Raw genomic sequence first — 20206 nt, forward strand, 5'->3', positions numbered from 1 at the left:
TTCTTTATACACACAGCAGATCTTTATTCATTTGTTGAATAATTCAGACAAAGTCATAGGCTTCTTGATGCTTATATTCTGGTGGATGGACAGATAAAATATGCCAACAAATATATAATATTATGTCTACTAATGATGATTGCCATGAAAAAATGTGAGGCAGAGACTTCTCTGATGAGGTGGCATTTCAGCAGTGATCTGAGTGATGGGCTGAAGGCAAACATTTAAAGTAACAATATTCAAATAAGAAAACCCAGAGGTGGAAGCCTGCTCGGGGAACTCAAGGAATTATTCCAGGGGGTAAGAATGACCCCAGTAGAGTAGGAAAGGTGAGGAAGATGGGAAATATTCAGTAAACTCGAGAGTCTTCTACTTGTCATGTTCTGTGTAATGTTGGGAATATCGAGGTGAAAGAGATATTCTTGCTCTCAAAAAATTGAGTATCTTAGAGGAAGCAGGCAATAAATACAAAAATGTATAGGGAGAGAAGTGCTATGCTGGAAGTATGTACAAATTTCAAAGGGAGCCAGAGGAAAGATCTTAAATTTGCCTAGACCTTAAATTAAGCTTCAGAGAGGAGAAATCAGAGGACCATGAGGAGGTGGTGATGAGGTTGGGAATTCCAAACAAAGGAAAGGCTAGAGGGAAGGATGAGACAAGAGATGTGTTAACTTATGGTATTTCTTGAATTTAGTATTTTGGTATATCTAGGTCAACGTTGGTGAGAGATGTGTCAGGAGAGGAGGTTGAATTGGTAGCTAAGGGTGAATCATATGTGGGCTTGTGCCAGGCTAAGTCTAAAAAATTGTGAGAAGTGAAGTAAAATACCCAAATCTGCCTTTTACACAGAACTGTGAGGTAAGACAGTATCATTAACTAAGACAAGAAATACAGAAACGAAGAGCTTGAAATAGGGGAGGTGAAAGGATTATGGTTTTAGGCTTATATATTTTATACTGCTCAAGGGTCATCTGACCAAAAGGTTGTGGGCTGTATACATAGGTCTGGAGCAAATCAAGGTTAGAGGCATAGTCATTAGCACACAGTTATTAGTTGCAATCCAGGTGTGGACAGAGAATCAGACTAAGGTTGGAGTGAAAAAAACCTCAGCAACATTTAAGGCAGGAAATAGAGGAGAATTGACTACAGGAATCCTATAGTGTCAGTGACCTTAGAATATTCAAAAATTTTATTTACAAGCCTAACTTGTCAAGTAACTGTGAGCTTATGGGAAATAATTATAGCTCATCTTTTTTTGTGTATTTGTAGCCCCAGCAACTGTCCCAGTGCTTTGTACATGGGATACTTAATACATGCGTATTCAAATGAATGGATGAATAATTAATTAATGAAGGATTCTCTGGCTTGACATTTCTGCTTGGTGCTTCCATCCTTTAGTGTGACATTTCATAGCAATAGTTCTATGTGTCTTTTTTATTTTTATTACTTTTTTATTATACAAGGAGCACACATTTATTGAGAAAAATTAGAAAAAGGAAGGCTAAAACAATTGCCCTGAATTCCACTACCAAGAATAAGTATTATTAACATTTCATGACTATCTCTTAGACCACTGCAATCAATAGAAATACAATGTGAGCCACAGAAGTAATTTAAATTTTTTAGCAGCCACATGAAAAGAAACTATAAGTCAACATATAAAATTAATATAAAAATATATTCTATTTAACCTGATAAGCCCAAAATATCAATTCAACATTAGTCAATAAAAATATTAATTAGACTGTTTACATTCTTTTCTTCATGTAAGTCTTTGAAACTTATATACTTTACACCTACAGCAGACCTTAATTTGAAATCGTCACAATCTAAGTGTTCAAGAGTCACACGTAACTAGTGGCTATGTATGGACAGCACACTTCAAGACTTTTTTGATACATTTATAATGATATGGCTGTACATAAAATTGTAATTCTCTCTCCACAAAGTTCAGGTCATGTGAAACCTACAGTTTTGTAAGTTTTTATAATAAATGTTTAATTTTAGAACAGTTTTAGATTTACAGAAAAGTTGCGGTGATAGTACACATACTTTCTGTATTCTGCACACCCAGTTTCCCTTGCTATTAATGTCTCACATAGTAATATTTGCCACAATTAAAGAGCTGATACTGATATATTATTATTGACTAAAGTTCACACTTTGGTCGATTTACTTTGATTTTACCCAATGTCTTTATCTCCTGCAGATTCCCACTAGGAGACCACATTACATTGAATTTTCATGTCTCCTTAGGCTCCTCTCAGCTATGACAATTTCTCAGATTTTTCTTATTTTTTTAAGACATTTTGTAAATTTGAATTTTATTATATTTGAGAGAGAGAGAGAGAGAGCATGAGCAGGGGAGAGGGGCCAAGGGAGAGAGAGGGGGAGGGGAGAGAGAGAGAGAGAGAGAGAGAGAGAGAGAGAGAGAGAGAGAGAGGAGAGAGAATCCCAAGCAGGCTTCATGCACTGTGTGGAGCCCAATGCAATGTGATCAGCTTTAGGCACTAGATTTCGAGGTGAATGTACTGTTGAAGCTGGGATCTTGTAATCACAACTGTTTCTTTGAACCAGTTGTGGGAAGATTGTTGCTGGACCGTTTGGCAGCTTCCACTCTAGATCCATCAGTGCCCCCCACCCTGCCTTCTGTCTACTTTTTTCTTCTTGCGGGTTGTTTTCTCCTAAGCCTGGAGCAGGTGGCTGATTCATGCTAAGTCCAGGCTCTCTTGTCACTCCTCTCACCGTGGAGCTTCTCCAACAGCACAGAAATAGGTGGCTGAGTCTGTAGGCATCAAGCCTGTGATGGTGAGACTTCCAGCTTTGTTTCCTCTCTGATGTGAATATCGTTCTTTCCTAGTGCTCATGCCAGCAGAATAAAGATTAATGATCTCAGTCATCTTTCCATTGGAAAGCTGTTGAAACCAGCTCATCATATAATAAGTATAGCTGAGTGTGAAACGGCAGTCCAAGGTCACAGATTCTCCCTCTGGTCTTTGTACTGAACTTGGAGATTGTGTGACACTCTGCATATTGCTGGAACCTGTAGAAAAGAAGAAAAAAATAACTTAGCTGCTGACATTGCTCCCAATAAAGCTGTCACAAATAGACAGGTTTTCACCCAGAAAACAAAGTGGAAAAGGCACAGTTAAGTTCTCCTCTTTTAACTTCTTTCCCAACCCCCCTCCCTTGGGCCCTGGCTGCAGGGGTGGTAGGCTCCTTACCAAAGAGGATGAAGGCCACCACTGTGCACAAGAGAGCGGGCGCTGCGGACTGCATCCTGGGGCCCCTTCCCGCCAGTGAAATGGCTCTGGTTCTGCCTGTCACCTGCCAGGCCCATGCAGTGTCACTATGGGCCTTTGCACACGTCAGCTTCGTCACACTGCCTGCTGTCTGTGTCTGCCTCCCATCTTCCTCCAGACCTCTCTTGTCTACCTGATCGATAACATGTCGTGTATGCCTTTTCATGAAAGAAAGCTTGTCCGATGTGGACATAACCAAAAGGAAGAAAGTAGACAATAAAATCCAATCATCATCTCATTACCCAGAGATAACATTTTGTTGTATTTCTTTAAGTATTTTTAATGCAAGTATGCATACTCTAATGGGATTGGGATTAAGTAAAAAATTGTTTTTGTGTCAACATTATGTGTATGAATATGCCATGATGTCATTCAACCGTATGTGAAATGTGGTTTTTATAGCTTCATACTGCTCTGCTGTGTAAGAGCACCTTTGTTGTTTTCATGTGCATTTGTTTATCGGTGAAGTTGTATCGTTTTCATATTTGTATTTGCTATTTTTTAAATTTGGAAACCATTTGTTCATAGTCATTGCGTCTTTTAAAATTGGTATACTTTTTTTCTCTAATTTCTTTGTAATAATATTTTCTTTTCAAAGGAGATTAGACAAGTTTGTTCATAAAAGATCATTGTCTCAGAGTCCACTGCTGATTCTTAACCAGATAGGTGGGCAGATGAATGTTTATTCTGACAGTTCCTGAGCGCCTTGAACTAATCAGGTTCCTGGGCCCTCCCAACCTCTCAACTCACCATCAGTCTGATGTATCTTTACCTTTAACGACAAAACCTTGTGCTGTTTTCCCAGGCTGTTTCTGAGAACTATTCTAGAAAACACTGAGATGCTGGCTGCTGCAGTTGTCATTTCAGAAGAATCAAACATGACGTGAGTGCCAGTGGGTACATGTAAAGGTTAGGTGACCTGCTCAAGACAAGGAGCAAATTCTTCTGACCGAGTTATTCCTCCAAGAAGGATTTGTTATAAAGGATGAACCTTTATAACCACTGTTATAAAGTGTATCTTGCCCAAAGAAATGATGATGAAATGGGGAGCCTCTCCCAAGGGAGAGGTTTACGAGCCTGGGAAAGAGTTGCTCACAGACATTCCTAAATTTTAGGAGAATTTTAAAGAGACTCTGCCTCAATTACCTCAAAAGTATTTAGGCGTCTACTTTTCAGTTTATTCTTTTTTTGTCCTAAATTCAGTCCTCTCACGTGTCCCAGAGAGTGTCAGTTTGTTCTCATTCCTCTGAGAGTTGTTAGTGGGCATGATGGCCCCCTGGAGGCCAGACCGAGGAGCAGCAGCCTTAAAATACTCTAGGCCAGTGGTTCTCAGGGCTGGGGCACATTAGAAGAAATTGAGGAGTTGTATCAAAAAGTGCTCAGTTCTGAGCACCCAGACCACTGGGGATGTGGGGACACATTTTAGTATCACCATATTAACGTTTACACTTGAGTGAAAAAATAAAAAGGAAATGAAAGCAATTGCTCTGAAATAAATCTAAACATAACCAGAAGCAGAATTACAGCAGAATAGTAAGTAGCAAGGCAAAGAAAAGTTGTCAGCGGATGGAAAAAAGAGATATTTTACCTGTAGGTTTACCAGGCTGGGAGGTAATCCACTTTAGGAAATCTAACCCTGGAACTTGCAGTTTGAGTGTGACAGATTTTGGTGTGTATCTATAATGTGCCCACGAAGGTGTTCATTTACTATGTAAGTTGACTGCTGATTACCCAAGTTGGCCTCCTGGTTCTTAGACCCTACTTTTCACTCAGCTTTTCCTGGGTTTTAGGTGGCTGGAATATGATAGGGACCAACATTACTGAAACTTCATCAAGGGCTTGGCTTCAGTGCCAAGACTAGCATTTTGATAGTTATACTTCAACACCAGTACCCATTTAAATTTTATCTGTTCAAATCAGAGAATCAGAAAATAAAATTAGAATTAAAGAGCCTTTTGAGGCTTCCCAGCCAAACTTCCTTATTTTCAAGATCTGAAAAAAGCCATGGGAGAATTTCATTTCAGCAGACAAACAAACAAACATAAAACATAGCTACCATATTTAGTATCTTCTTCTCTGTATCATTGCATGGCCCTCTTATATTCTGAACTCATGGGATACAAGAAATGCAAGAATTCTCAGCCTACACTCGGTGGGAATTCTTTATATTTCTCGTCATATACAAAGAATTTTCCTCCCACTGTTTCTACCTAAAAGAAGCAAAATAGTGGTAGTGGTCCTACTGACTTCCTCTAAGTTGTTTCTGGGAGTTTATATATATTCTGGATGTAGAAACATGGCGGACATAAAACAGTTGGGAATAGATGGAGGGAGGAGAGAAACAGTCCTTGAAATATCTCGCAGGTTTGTTCCTGAAGGTCAGACTTTAAGTTATGATGTGACTGTCTGCATGGTCCTGGCTTCCTGGTGTGCATCAGGGAGGGAAATCTGGCAATGTGCTTCTAGATACAGCTCTATCTGCCCTATATTAAGGGTTAGGAGAATCTGGTTTTAAGGATACTGCTAGTGAAGTTTCAGAAGGAAGTAAAGAATGTGTTATTGGGAACTGGAGGAGGGGGAATCCATGTCAAGCCGTTGTAGAAAAATTTTGAAATTGCCTCTTATAGTTATGTGGAAGGCTGAACTTGGTTGTAGAGGTAGGGACATTTTAAAGCAAAGTATGAAGGTGTAATGTAAAGGAGAGAGATAAATCAAGGAAAAAATTGTTCAACAAAAAGGAACCAGGACTGGGTGAATCTGAAAATTCTCAATCTCTTCAAATGGAAAAAGATGCTAAACTTAATATAAGGGGAAAAAAACTGATAGTGTGACCACATAGCCTTTGCTCAAAATCTCAGGAAAGACTGAAAGGTGGGAATATTCAGTCACACAAGGAGGTTTTTCAAGTGTTTCGAATATAACTTCCAACCAGACAATTGGGCTTCTGGGAAGCTTATGAGAATGGTCCCTCAGCCATTAGAGCAGGGGCCACAGGTATACATTATCTGGAAGGGATCTGTGAGTGTTCTATTTTCTAAAGGAGTTAAACCTTGTTGAAATCAACACTAACAGCTTGGATCAAAAGGGACAGAATACAGAATAAAAGGAGGAGATCAGACCCCTAGAATTCTACTGCCAAGATGCAGCTTTATAAAACTACTCAACTGGATACATGTGTTACCTTTTGTGAAGGAAGAGAGAGAACTCTGAAGGCAGAAGTAAAAGCCAAGGGGGCACTGTTGAGAATTACTTCCAGGCCTTAAATCTAATCAAGGAAATCCTAAGGTTTGCCCAGCTGGATTTCAGTGAGTACTTTCGACCTTTCATTTCCCCCTCTTCTGGACCCAAAATGTCTATAGCAATTACCTTGTGTTTTCCTGGTCATGTCCAATCTAACACTATAATCTAGATGTGTTAGGGAGAAGTCACTTGTTTCACAGCTTGACAAATGGAGTGGAATTGTGCCCCAGGAATTGTACTTAGAGAGATGATACCCAGGAGCTGCATTTAGACTTCGGCAGCTTAGATGAGAAGAGATTTTGTCTATGAGCTGATGTTATATTAGATGAGACTCTTGAGATTTTTGGGAGTGTGTGTGAATGTATTTTGCAAGTAGGAGGGATATGAATTTTGGGGGTCGGATGGTGGACTGTGGTAGAGAGATAAATCCCTGACTTCTGGTGTCCATACCTTTGGGTAATCCTCTCTCTTGAGTGTAGGAGGGACCTGTGACTTGCTTCGAACCAATATAATATGCAAAGGTGATGGGCTGGGCCTCTGTTTTTATATTACATTAGAAATGATTCTGTCTTAGCCAAGTAGGATAAGAGATTCTTCTTAATGACTTGATCATGTAGGCAGCCATGTTAAAAAAGCCCATGTCCATCACCTGATGAGTGGATCAAGAAGATGTGGTATATATACACATGGCAATGAGAAAGAATGCAATATGGCCATTTGTAGGAAAGTGGATGGACCTTGAGGGTGTCATGCTAAGCGAAATAAGCCAGGCAGAGAAGGACAAAAACGATATGTTTGCACTCATAGGTCTAACAGGAAAACAGGAGAAACCTAATGGAGGACCAGGGGGAGCGGAAGAGGGAAAGAGAGTTGGGGAGAGAGAGGGATGCAAAACTTGAGAGACTATGGAATGCTGAAAATGAACTGAGAGTTGAAGGGGATGGGGAAGGGGGGAAAAGAGGTGGTGGTGATGGAGGAGGGCACTTATGGGGAAGAGCACTGGGTGTTGTATGGAAAACAATTTGACAATAAAATATTATGGAAAAAAAAAGCCCAAAGAAAGGGCAGGAGACTGCTAGGAATTCTGGGCAGCCTCTAGGAAAAAAACTGTTTATGAGGATACATTGGAATGTCAGAAAGGACCTGTAAACTATGAACAGTGATACAAATGTATGGGAGAGCTTTTCCCAAAGAACAAATGATAGATGTGGTATAAGTATCTGTTGAATAAATGAATTAGAAAGTAAAATACATTCTCAAAACAAATTTAATAAACCGTTGCCCCTTTTCAAGTTATATTATTTCTTACTGAGTCTTATTTTACTTGTCAATTTTTGGAGTTTTGTGTCTTTTTAAATTTTTTAATGTTTTATTTATTTTTGATACAGAGAGAGACAGAGCATGAGAGGGGGAGGGGCAGAGAGAGAAGAAGACACAGAACTGAAAGCAGGCTCCAGGCTCTGAGCTAGCTGTCAGCACAGAGCCTGACGCAGGGCCCGAACCCACGAACGTGAGATTTGACCTGAGCCGAAGTTGGAGGCTTAGCTGACTAAGCCACCCAGGCGCCCCTGGAGTTTTGTGTCTTAATCCTTCTTTTATCCTAGATATGTGGTTTGATGAAAATAAAATGAAGGGGATTCATTTTAGATGAAGGAGAAATGGAAAAGAGACAGTGTCATGTGTAGGTGATAAATAACATCATTTATTTCTTTACACATTCATCAGATCTTTATTTATTTGTTGAATAACTCAAATGAAGTCCCAGGCTTCTTGATGCTTATATTCTGGTGGAGATACAGGTAAAAATATATGCCAACAAACATATAACATGATGTTTGCTAACGATGATTGCCATGAAAGACTGTGAGACAGGGTAAGGGGAAAGAGGGATCAGTTGGGTGAGTACCTATGTAGGGTTGAAGGAAAAACTTCTCTGATGAGGTGGCATTTTAGCAGGGATCTGAATTATGGGATGAAGGGAACCATTAGATGCAAGAATATTCTTTTTTTTCAATATTTTATTGTCAAGTTGTTTTCCATACAACACCCAGTGCTCTTCCCCATAAGTGCCCTCCACCATCACCACCACCTCTTTTCCCCCCTCCCCCATCCCCTTCAACTCTCAGTTCATTTTCAGCATTCAATAGTCTCTCAAGTTTTGTATCCCTCTCTCTCCCCAACTCTCTCTCCCTCCTCCGCTCCCCCTGGTTCTCCATTAGGTCTCTCCTGTTTTCCTGTTAGACCTATGAGTGCAAACATATGGTTTCTGTCTTTCTCTGCCTGGCTTACATCGCTCAGCATGACACCCTCAAGGTCCATCCACTTTCCTACAAATGGCCATATGTCATTCCCTCTCATTGCCATGTAGTACTCCATCGTGTATATATACCACATCTTCCTGATCCACTCATCAGGTGACGGACATTTAGGCTCCTTCCATGTTTTGGCTATTGTTGACATTGCTGCTATCAACATTGGGGTACATGTGCTCCTATGATAGATGCAAGAATATTCTATTAAAAAAACCCAGAAGTGGAAGCCTGGTTGGGGCACTCGAGGAATGTTCTAAGAGTGACCCCAGTAGAGTAGGAAAGGTGAAGGAAGATGTGATCAGTGTAGTATTGGGAATATTGAGGTGAAAGGGACATAATTCTTGGTCTCAAGCAATTAAGTATCCCAGAGGAAGCAGGCAATAAATATAAAAATATATGAGGAGATAAGTGCTATTTTGGAAGTACGTACACATTTTAAAGGGAGCCAGAGGAGAGAGACCTTAAATTTGCCTAGAAGATCAAGGAAGGCTTCAGAGAGAAGTCAGAGGACAATGAGGAGGAGGTGGTGATAAGGTTGGAAACTCCAAACAAAGGGAAGGGTAGAGGGAAGGATGGAGACAAGATATTTCATGAATTTAGTATTTTGGTATTTCTAGGTCAATGTTGGCGAAAGATGTGTCAGGAGATGAGGTTGAATTGATAGCTCAAGGTGAATCATTTGTGAGCTTGTGCTGGGCTAAGGCTAAAAAATTATGAGAAATGAAGTAAAATCTAAATCTAACTTTTATGCAGAGCTCGGAGGCACATAGTATCATTAACTAAGACAAGAAATACTGGGGCATCTGGGTGGCTCAGTTGGTTAAGTGTTCAACTTCAGCTCAGGTCATGATCTCATGGTTTGTGGGTTCGAACCCCGTGTCGGGTTCTGTGCTGACAGCTCAGACCCTGGAGCTTGTTTCTGATCCTGTGTCTCCCTCTCTCTCTGCCTCTCCCCTGCTCCTGGAATTTTGTCTCTCTCTGTCTCTCAAAATGAATGAATGCTAAAGAAAAAAAAAAGACAAGAAATATAGAGGCAGAGAGCTTGGAGTAGGGGAGGTGGAGAGATTATGGTTTTAGGCTTATGCATTTTATACGGCTCAAGGGTCATCTGACCAAAAGGATGTGGGATGTTTACATGGATCTTGAGCAAAATTAAGGTTAGAGTCATAGTCATTAGCATACAGGTATTAGCTGCAATCCAAGTGTGGACAAAGAGTTAGACTAAGTTTGGAGGCAGGAAAACAACAGCATTTAAAGCAAGAAATAAAGGAGAATTGACTATAGTAATCTCATAGTATCACAGACCATGGAGTGTTTGAAAATTTTATTTATAAGCCTAACTTGCCAAGTGGACTGTGAACTTGTAGGAAATAATTATTGCTCATCTTTTTTTGTGTATTTATATTCCCAACAACTGTCCTGGTGCATTGTACATGGGATACTTAATATATGTATATTCAAATGAATGCGTGAATAATTAATTAATAACTCTCTGGCTTGATATGTTTTTTTGTTGCTTCTATCATTTAGTGTGACATTTCATAGCAGTAGTTCTCTCTGCCTTTTATATAATCACCTTTATATTGTACAAGAAACACATTTATTGAAGAAAAATTAGAAAAAGGAAAGCTAAATAAATTACCCTGAATTCCACTACCAAGAATAACTATTACTAACATTTCATGTCTATCCTTTTAGACCACTGTAATCAAGAGAATTACAATGTGAGCCACTTAAATAGTTTATATATTTTTAGTAGCAAAATCAAAAGAAACCATAAATAAATAAATAAATAAATATATTTTATTTAAACTGATAAACTGAAATATCATTTATTTTTTAAAATTTGTAAATGTTTATTCATTTTTGAGAGAAAGAGAAACAGAGTGCAAGTTGGGTAGAGGCAGAGAGAGAGGGAGACACAGAATCCAAAGCAGGCTCCAGGCTCTGAGTTGACAGCCTGGAGCCTGATGTGGGACTCAAACTCAGGAATTGTGAGATCATGACCTGAGCCAAAGTAGACACTTACTGACTGATCCGCCATGCACTGCTCAAAATATCTCAATATTAGTCAATAAAAAATATTGATATTGTTTACATTCTTTTCTTCAAACTAAGTCTTTAAAACTTGGTGTATATTTTATACTTACAACACATCTTAATTTGTATTAGTCACAATCCAAGTGTTCAAGATTCATAGGTAGGTAGTGACTATGTACAGACAGCACAGTTCAAGACTTTTTTGGTATATTTATAATAATATGGCTGTACATAAAATTGTAATTCTCCCTCCACAAAATTCAGGTCATGTGTAACCTACAGATTTGTAAGTTTTTATAATAAATGTTTAATTTTAGAACGGTTTTGGATTTATAGAAAGTTTGAGAAGATAGTACACATAGTTGTCATATCCTGCACACCCAGTTTCTCTTACTTTTAACATCTTTATAATGGTACATTTGCTACAATTAACAAGCTGATGCTGATATATTATTGTTAACCAAAATAGTCAGACAGTCAACTGACTGAGCCACCTAGGCACCCCTCAGATTTTTCTTACTTTTGATGATCTTGACAATTTTTAGGAGTATTAGTCAGATGTTTTGCAGAATGTCCCTCAACTGGAATTTTCCGGATGATTTCCTCATGATTAGACTGGGGTTATGGGTTTTGAGGAGGGAGACCACAGGGGTAAAGTGCCATCTCTCTTCACATCATATCAAGGGCACATGCTATCAACGTGACTTATCTCTGGTGATGTTGATCATGATCAGCGAGCTAAGCTGGTGTTTGTCAAGTTTCTTCCCGTTGCTCTTTTTTTTTTTTTTTTTTTTTTGTTTAAGTATATTCATTTATTTGGAGAGAAAGATAGAGTGAGCAGGGGAGGGGCAGAGAGAGAGAGAGAGAGAGAGAGAGAGAGAGAGAGAGAGAGAGAATGAATCCCAAACAGGCTCTGCATGGTTAATGCAGAGTCTAATACAGGGCTCGATCTCACAAACTGTGAGATAATGACCTGCACCAAAACCAAGAAATGGATGATTAAGCAATTGAGGCACCCAGGAGTCCCAATTCACTGTTGCCCTTTTGTCACCCTTTTTATACTGCCCATTTTGGAAAGAGGTCACTATGTGCAGCCCACACTTGAAGAGTGAGAAATGTGGAGTGTCTATATCAATTATTTAGATCTTAAACATGGGAGGTTTGTTGTCCTGTCTGATTTATTTTTTCAATAATTTATTTATATCAGCGACTGTTGGATATTTATTTTGTACTTTGGATTATTACTCAACACGACTTTATTTTGTTGCTCAAATTGTTCAGCTTTGACTGCAAGATTTCCTAGTTGGCTCCTATGTCCCCTTAACATAGGTCCATCATTCGTGGTGCTGGTTGTTTTTTGAACACTATAAGATGCTTCAGATTTAGCTTACATATTCACTGCCCCAGCCCTAGAATCAGCCATTTCTCCAAGAGCTTTGGTTCCTTTTATCGAAAAACGGTACTAGAAACCAAAATACGAGATCTAGGCATAATCATTGCTTCTGGCCTATCCTCAGAAACATCAAACACATGAGCTAGGTTTTGAGAGATCGGAAGGTAGAAATGTGGAGGAAACATATTTCTGGGGAAGCAGCTAGCAGGAGCAGGATTTGAGATTAGGCACAGTCTCGCAAGGAATCCAGAAGTCTAGAGCAAGCAAGATTCTTTGGAGGGACACAGTTGGGAAATCAATCTGGCAGCATGAAGCAAGCTGCCCCTGAGCAGGAAGAGTCTGAAAGGGGAGAGAACAGTTAAATGTTCAGTATAATAACAGGTACATAATAACAAATGATGTGGGAGCAAAGGGCTGAACAACTGATCTAATCTGAGACTCTGAGGAACAGTTGTAACGTCTCACCGGCAGCAAGCCAAGAGTTTTAAAAAGTAATTTTAAAGTACTTTGTTTGGTTAATTCGTTCACCCAATGTTGTCATCTTTAAAAAAAATAGTTTATTTCCATATAACACCCAGTGCTCTTCCCCACAAGTGCTCCCCTCCATGACCATCACCCCCCTTCTCTTTCCCCCCTACCTATTCAGCCCTCAGTTTGTTTTCAGTATTCAAGAGTCTCTCATGATTTGCCTCCCTCCCTCTCCCTAACCCCCTCCCCCCTTCCCATGGTCCCCTGTTAGGTTTCTTCTGTTAGACCTATGAGTGAAAACATATGGTATCTGTCCTTCTCTGCCTGACTTATTTCACTAACCATGACACCCTCGAGGTCCATCCACTTTCCTACAAATGGCCAGATTTCATTCTTTCTCATTGCCATGTAGTATCCCATTGTATATATAAACCCCATCTTTTTGATCCATTCATCAGTTGATGGACATTTAGGCTCTTTCCAAGATTTGGCTATTGTTGAAAGTGCTGCTATGAACATTGGGGTACATGTGCTCCTGTGCATCAGCACTTCTGTATCCCTTGGGTAGATCCCCAGCAGTGCTATTGCTGGGTCATAGGGGAGTTCTAGTGATAGGTTTTTGAGGAACCTCCACACTGTTTTCCAGAGCAGCTGTACCAGTTTACATTCCCATCAACAGTGTAGGAGGGTGTCCGTTTCTCCACACCCTCGCCAGCATCTATAGTCTCTTGATTTGTTCATTATAGCCACTCTGACCAGTGTGAGGTGGTATCTCAGTGTGGTTTTGATTTGTATTTCCCTGATGATGAGTGACGCTGAGCATCGTTTCATGTGTCTGTTGGCCATCTGAATGTCTTCTTTGAAAAGTATCTATTCATGTCTTCTGCTCATTTGTTAACTATATTATTTCTTTTTGGGTGTTGAGTTTGATTAAATTCTTTCTAAATTTTGGGTACTAACCCTTTATCCGATATGTTGTTTGCAAATACGTTCTTTCATTCTGTACGCTGCTCTTTATTTTCATTGATTGTATCCTTCCTTGTGCAGAAGCTTTTTATCTTGATGAAGTCCCAATTATTCACATTTATTTTTGTTTTCCTTGATCTGTCAATGTGTCTACTAAGAAGTTTGTGTGGCCTAGGTCAAAGAGGTGTCTGCCTGTGTTCTTTTCTGGGAATTTGATAGTTTCCTGTCTTGCATTTTGGTTTTTCATCCATTTTGAAGTTATTTTTGTGTATGGTCCAGAAAGTTGTCCATTTGTATGGTTCTGCTGTTGCTGTCCAGTTCTCTGAGCATCATTTGTTGAAGAAACTGTCTTTTTTCCCATTGGATATTCTTTTCTGCTTTCTCAAAGATTAATTGACTGTATAGTTGTGGGTCTGTTTTTAGGTTTTCTATTCTGTCCCATTGATCTAGGTGTCAGATATTGTGCCAGTACCATACTGTCATGATGACTATAGCATGAAGTTGGATTAGTGATGCCTCCAGCTTTGTTTTTCTTTTTCAGGATTGTTCTGGCTATTTAGGGTTTTCTGTGGTCCATACAAACTTTAGGATTGTTTGTTCTATCTCTGTGAAAAATGCTGGTGGTATTTGTGTAGGGATTTTATTAAAACACATGTGCTACACCAACTGACTTCCCTTCCTATCTCTGCCTCTGCCCACTGCCTCTGCCATGCATCCTGGGATCACCTCCCAAGTAAGTCACTTGTACTTGAATCCTTGTCTTCTTCTGGAAAACACAAGCGATGGTAACAGGGGTGTAAAACGGAAACATCCTGAATACATCTCTAATCACTGCAGAGCCCAGGGCCTACAATGTTAAGGGAGCTCATTTTCACCTCTTCTTTTCAGGATCATGTTTTTCCTTTGTGGTGGGAAGAGTGCTGTTCGCAGCGCTCGGGTTATATCCTAGCCTCTTTCATCCCCAGCCATATTCACAAGAATTTCATATTGAATTTAGGGATGTAGACTTGAGTCAGGGACCCATCCTCGAACGAACCCTTGTGGACTATGTTAATTGGCCAGGGAGTCCAAGGCTGGGGTAAGCCTCATCTAAAGCCAAATGCAGAGTAACAGGAGGTGTGGCTTGGTTATCCAGAGAAAACCAAGGTCATGTCAACCAGAAAAGGAGGGATGGATGTTGGGCAGGTAGAGGAGACTGATGTATATCTTCACTGGCTATGTTATCATCCCTGGGCACTGGATTGAAAGTGAAAATGGTCTTGAGGCTGAGATCTTGTAACCACAACTCTTCCTTTGATACCGGATGTGGGTAAATTTTTTCTAGAACATTCATTAGCTTCCTCTCTAGACCCACTAGTGTCACCCACCCTACCTTCTGTATACCCTTTTTTGTCCTCTGGTTGTTTTCTCCTAAGCCTAGAGCAGGTGGCTGATTCATGCTGAGCCCAGGGGGTTTTTGTAAGGCTCACTCTGTCCCTCCTCTCACCGTGGAGTTTCTCCAACAGCACAGAAATAGGTGCCTGAGTCTGTATGCCTCAAGTCTGGGATGGTGAGACTTCCAGCTTTGTTTCCTTTCTGATGTGATACAGAATATCGTCCTTGGCTATTACTCATCCAATCAGAATAAATATAAGTGATCTCAGTCATCCTTCCATTGGGAAGCTGTCGAAACCAGCTCATCACATAGTAAGTATAGCTGAGTGTGAAACGGCAGTCCAAGGTCACAGATTCTCCCTCTTGTATCTGCACTGAACTTGGAGATTGTGTGATGCTCTGCGTATTGCTGGAACCTGTAGAAAAGAAAAAAAATAACTTAGCTGCTGACATTGCTCTCGAGAAAGCTGTCACAAATAGACAGGTTTTCACCCAGAAAACAAAGTGGAAAAGGCACAGACAAGTTCTCTTCTAACTTCTTTCCCAAACCTCCTTCCTCGGGCCCTGGCTGCAGGGGTGGCAGGCTCCTTACCAAAGAGGATGAAGGCCACCACTGTGCACAAGAGAGCGGGCGCTGCGGACTGCATCCTGGGGCCCCTTCCCACCAGTGAAATGGCTCTGGTTCTGCCTGACACCTGCCAGGCCCATGCAGTGTCACTGGAGCCAGGTGGCTTTGTGGCCTTGCTTCTATAGAGCTGGCAGCGGGCCTTTGCACACGTCAGCTTCGTCACACTTCCTGCTGTCTGTGTCTGCCTCTGTCTTCCTCAAGGCTCCTCTTGTCTAACTGATTGATAACATGTCATATATGGTTTTTCATGAAAGAAAACTTGTCCAATGTGGACATAACCAAAAGAGAGAAGTAGATAATATATCCAACCATAATCACATTACCCAGAGATAACATTTTGTTGTATTCCTTTCAGTATTTTTAATGGAAATATGCATCCCCAATGGGATTGGGATCAAATTAAAAATCTTTTTTGCGTTGAACATTTTGTATAATAATATGCCACCACATCTCTCACCATATGTGAGATGTGATTTTTACAGCTTCGTCTACTCTCCTATGTAAGCGTACCTTAACTTGTTTATGTACATCATTGTTTGACGATGATTTGATTCCGTTTTGACTGTTTAAATAAGATTTGGTAGGTATTGTAAGTATAGGTCTTTGCATTCATGATAATTTATTTATATGTTCACTATTTTGTTTTAAAGTTTTTAATTATGGAAAACTCAAACATCTACCAGAGAAAGAATAATGCAATGAAAGAGAACTTACTCATTGTTCACGTTCCACAATTAACAAGTCTCGGCCAATCTTGTTCATCTACACCCTCATCACCCTACACATCTATACCTCTTTCGGTTCTGGTTAGATTAAAGCAAATCCCAGACATCATAGTGTTCTGTACTTTACACAGGAAGGGTGTAACGTCAAGTTGTCTTTCAGTGTGTGTGTGTGTGTGTGTGTGTGTGTGTTTCTCTCTGTGTGTTGCTAGTGACTGTTGATACTCAAGAACTAGATCTATTGTTTGAATAGAAGTTGATTTGCAAAACGATGATATTCTAATTATATCATTTCTACTTGTTTTTTTACTGAAGTATTTTTATTAAGATAATTTTTCCTTGTCAATTATTTGATCATTCTTGGAGGTTAATTGTAGGATTCTTTCCACTCATTTTATCAGTTTTCAGGATAATGAACTGAATCCCCTCTAGGGTGACCAAACCATCCCTGCTTGCCTGAGATGGAGGCGTTTCTCAGGACAAACAACAAAATAGTCCCAAGCAAATCCCAGGCAACCAGGATACATCCACAAAAGTAACTGAGGAGGATTCTTTTAGGAACTCATGGATTCAAATATACTTGATGTGTTTCCGTTGATGGGATTCATGTTTTCAGTGATGTGGGCATTGTCTCATCTTTACCAGAAGAAATCTTTTCAGGCTGGCTCCTGAGTCTTTGTGACGTGGCCTCTGCAGCCTGTGATGGCTTCCTTGTCTTCTGGGAGGAGCAGGTATTCTCGGCCCATTTATCCACTTCCCCCAGCGATGGAATCAACTCTCTGTGATTCATGGTAGATGTGTTTTCTCCTTCCAGTTCTAACGTTTTTCTTATTTTACTGCAGTCAGGAAGACATTTAGGGAAATGTAGATTAGAAAGAATACTATTGGAAATCTTTGCAATTTTCAAAATTTTAAGGGAATGCTTTTAACATCTCCCATTGAAAACAAATTCAAAGATTCCCTTGGCCAGGTGAAGGGTGTTCCCTTTTTTTTTTTTTTAATCCTAAGTTCAGACCTCTCACCTGTCCCAGAGAGTGTCAGCATGTTCTCACTGCTCTGAGAGTTGTGGTAATGGACAGGAGTGCCCCCTGGAGGCCAGACAGAGGAGCAGCCTCCTTAAAGCGTTCTAGGCCATGGGTTCTCAGGGCTGGGGGCACATCTGAAGAAACTGAGGAATTGTAACAAAAAGTGCTCAGTCCTGAGCACTGAGACCACTAGGGATGTGAGAACACAACTGGTATCACCTTATTAACATTTACACTTGAGTGAAAAAATAAAAAAGAAATGAATCTAAACATAACCAGAAGTGGAATTCCTAATAGCAAGTAGCAGGATAAATAAAAGAGGTCGGGAGATGGAAAAAGGAGCTATTTTACCTGTAGGTTTATCTATACGTTTACCAGACTGGGAGGTAATTCATTTTAGCAAATCTCACCCTGGGACTTGGAGTCTGAGTGTGACAATTTTTGGTGTGTATCTGTGATGTTCTCACAAAGGTGCTTATTTTCATATATAGGTTGACTCCTGATTACCCAAGTTGGCCTCCTAATTCTTAGACATTACTTTTTACTTTGCTTTCCCTGGGTTCTGGGTGGCAGAAATATTAATACAGACCAACATCACAGGGCTATCAACTAAAACTTCATCAAGGGCTTGGCTTCAGTGCCAAGACTAGCATTTCGAGAGTTATACTTCAATAGCAGGACTAATTTAAATTTTATCTTTTCAAATCATAGAATCACAAAAATTAATATTAAAGTGCCTTTGAGGTTCCCTAGCCAAACTTTCTTCTTTTAACTATCTGAAAGAGCTATGAAAGCATTTCAGTTTTGGCAAATAAACAATTAAACAAAGTATCTCTACTCTACTCTAGTACCTTCTTGTCTATCTTTATTACCTGGCCCTCTCATACTCTGAACTCATGAGGTACAAAAGCTCCAAGATCTCAGCCTCCAAGAATTTCTTGGGAATTCTTTCTATTTCTAGTCCTATACATAGAAATTTCCCCCCACTGTCTCTATCTAAAAGAAGCAAACACTGCCAGTGATCCTACTGAATTTCCTCAGTTGTTTATGGAAGTTTGTATTTCTCAAGGCAGAAACTTGGTGGATGTAGAATGGTTGGGATTAAATAGAGGGAGGAGAGTAGCAGTCTTTGAAATACCTCTCAGGTCTGTGCCTGAGAGCCAGACTTTAAGTATGATGTGACTGTCTGCACGGTCCTGGCTTCCTGGTGTGCATCAGGGAGGGAAATCTGGCAGTGTGTTTCTAGAAACAGCTCTACCTGCCCTGTATCAAGGGTTAGAAGAATCTGGCTTTAAGCATACTGCTAGTGAAGTCTCAGAAGGAAGTAAAGAATATGTTGTTGGGAACTGGAGGAGGGGAATCCATGGGAAGTAGTTGTAGAAAAATTTTGAAATTGCCTCGTATAGTTATGTAGAAGGCTGAACTTGGTGGTAGAGCTGGGGAAATTTCACTGGGAATCTTCTTGCTGCTTTTAATGAAATGAAAAGAAGAGAGATAAATCGAGGAAAGAATTGTTCAACAAAAAGGAACTAGGACTGGATGAATCTGAAAATTCTCAATCTCTTAAATGGAAAAAGATGTCAAACTTAAACTAGTGTGAGACTAAGAAAAAGAGTGACAGTGTGACTATATAGCCTTTCATCAGAAGCTCAGGAAGATTGAGGGGTGGCAGTGTTCTGTCACACAAGGAACTCATTCAAGAGATTTGGTTGCAACTTCCAACCAAACTATAGTCCTTCTAGGATACTCAAGAGAATGGTCCCTGAGAATTCTGAGTAAGGATCACAGGTACAGGTTGTTTGGAAAGGATTTGTGGATGTGCCTCCCCCCCCCCCCTTTTTTTGTTAAGGAGTAAAATTCATTGAAATCCATTGAAGACCCAGGAAGCAGAAACACTACTGGCGTGGACTGAAAGGGACAGAATACAGAAGAAAAGGAGGAGGTCAGACCCCTCAATCTCCACTGCCAGGAAGCAGGTTCATAAAACTACTCAACTGTGAATGTGTTACCTTTCATGAAAGACTAGACAGGGCTCCTAGGGCAGAAGTAAAAGTCAAAGGGTGACAGTTGAGAATTATTTCTAGGCTTTAAATCTAAGCAAGGAGCTCATGAGGTTTGCCCAGCTGGATTTCAGCAAGTCCTTTCTGCCTTTCACTTCCTCCTCTTTTGGACCCAAATGTCTCTGGCTAATTATCCTGTGCCTTCCTGCTCATGTCTGTTTTGAGACTGAACTCTGGTTGTTTGGGCAGATGGCTTGTTTCACAGCCTGACCAATGGAGAGGAATGGTGCCCCAGGAGCTGTACTTGACAGATGATGTACAGGCGCTGCATTTGAACCTGGACATCATTTAGATGATGTGATTTTGTCTATCAGCTGACCCTATATGAGATGAGACATTGTGATCATTGGGAGTGTATGTCAATGTATTTTTCAAGAAGGAGAGATATGAATATTTGGGGGTCAGATGGTGGACTATTGTAGAGAGATAAATCCCTTCCTCCTGGTGTCCATGCCCTTGGTCATTCCCCTCTTTGAGTTTCAGAGGGACCTGTGACTTGCTTCTAAGCAACACAATATGCAAAGGTGATGGGCTGTGCCTCTGTTATTATGTTACATTAGAAACGATTCTGTCTTAGCTGACTAGGCTGAATGATTCTCCTTGCTGCCTTCATCATGTAAGCAGCCCATGCTGAAAAAGCCCAGAGAAAGAGCAGGAGACCACCAGCAACTGTAGA

At 40.2% G+C, this 20206-nt stretch overlaps 3 gene segments (V, D, J or C); all 3 read right to left on the minus strand.

Annotated features, from left to right (window-relative positions):
* Positions 1–20206, minus strand: part of LOC115301965 — a 550585-nt gene that overhangs the window by 186150 nt on the left and 344229 nt on the right.
* On the minus strand, positions 2414–3285 carry LOC115301991. The segment is given in 2 exon segments: positions 2414–3043; positions 3225–3285. Coding segments are annotated over 2 exon segments (357 nt in total).
* On the minus strand, positions 15127–15801 carry LOC115301990. The segment is given in 2 exon segments: positions 15127–15511; positions 15688–15801. Coding segments are annotated over 2 exon segments (363 nt in total).

The sequence above is a fragment of the Suricata suricatta genome, chromosome 9 (assembly GCF_006229205.1).
Source record: "Suricata suricatta isolate VVHF042 chromosome 9, meerkat_22Aug2017_6uvM2_HiC, whole genome shotgun sequence".
In the NCBI taxonomy this organism is placed as follows: domain Eukaryota; kingdom Metazoa; phylum Chordata; class Mammalia; order Carnivora; family Herpestidae; genus Suricata; species Suricata suricatta.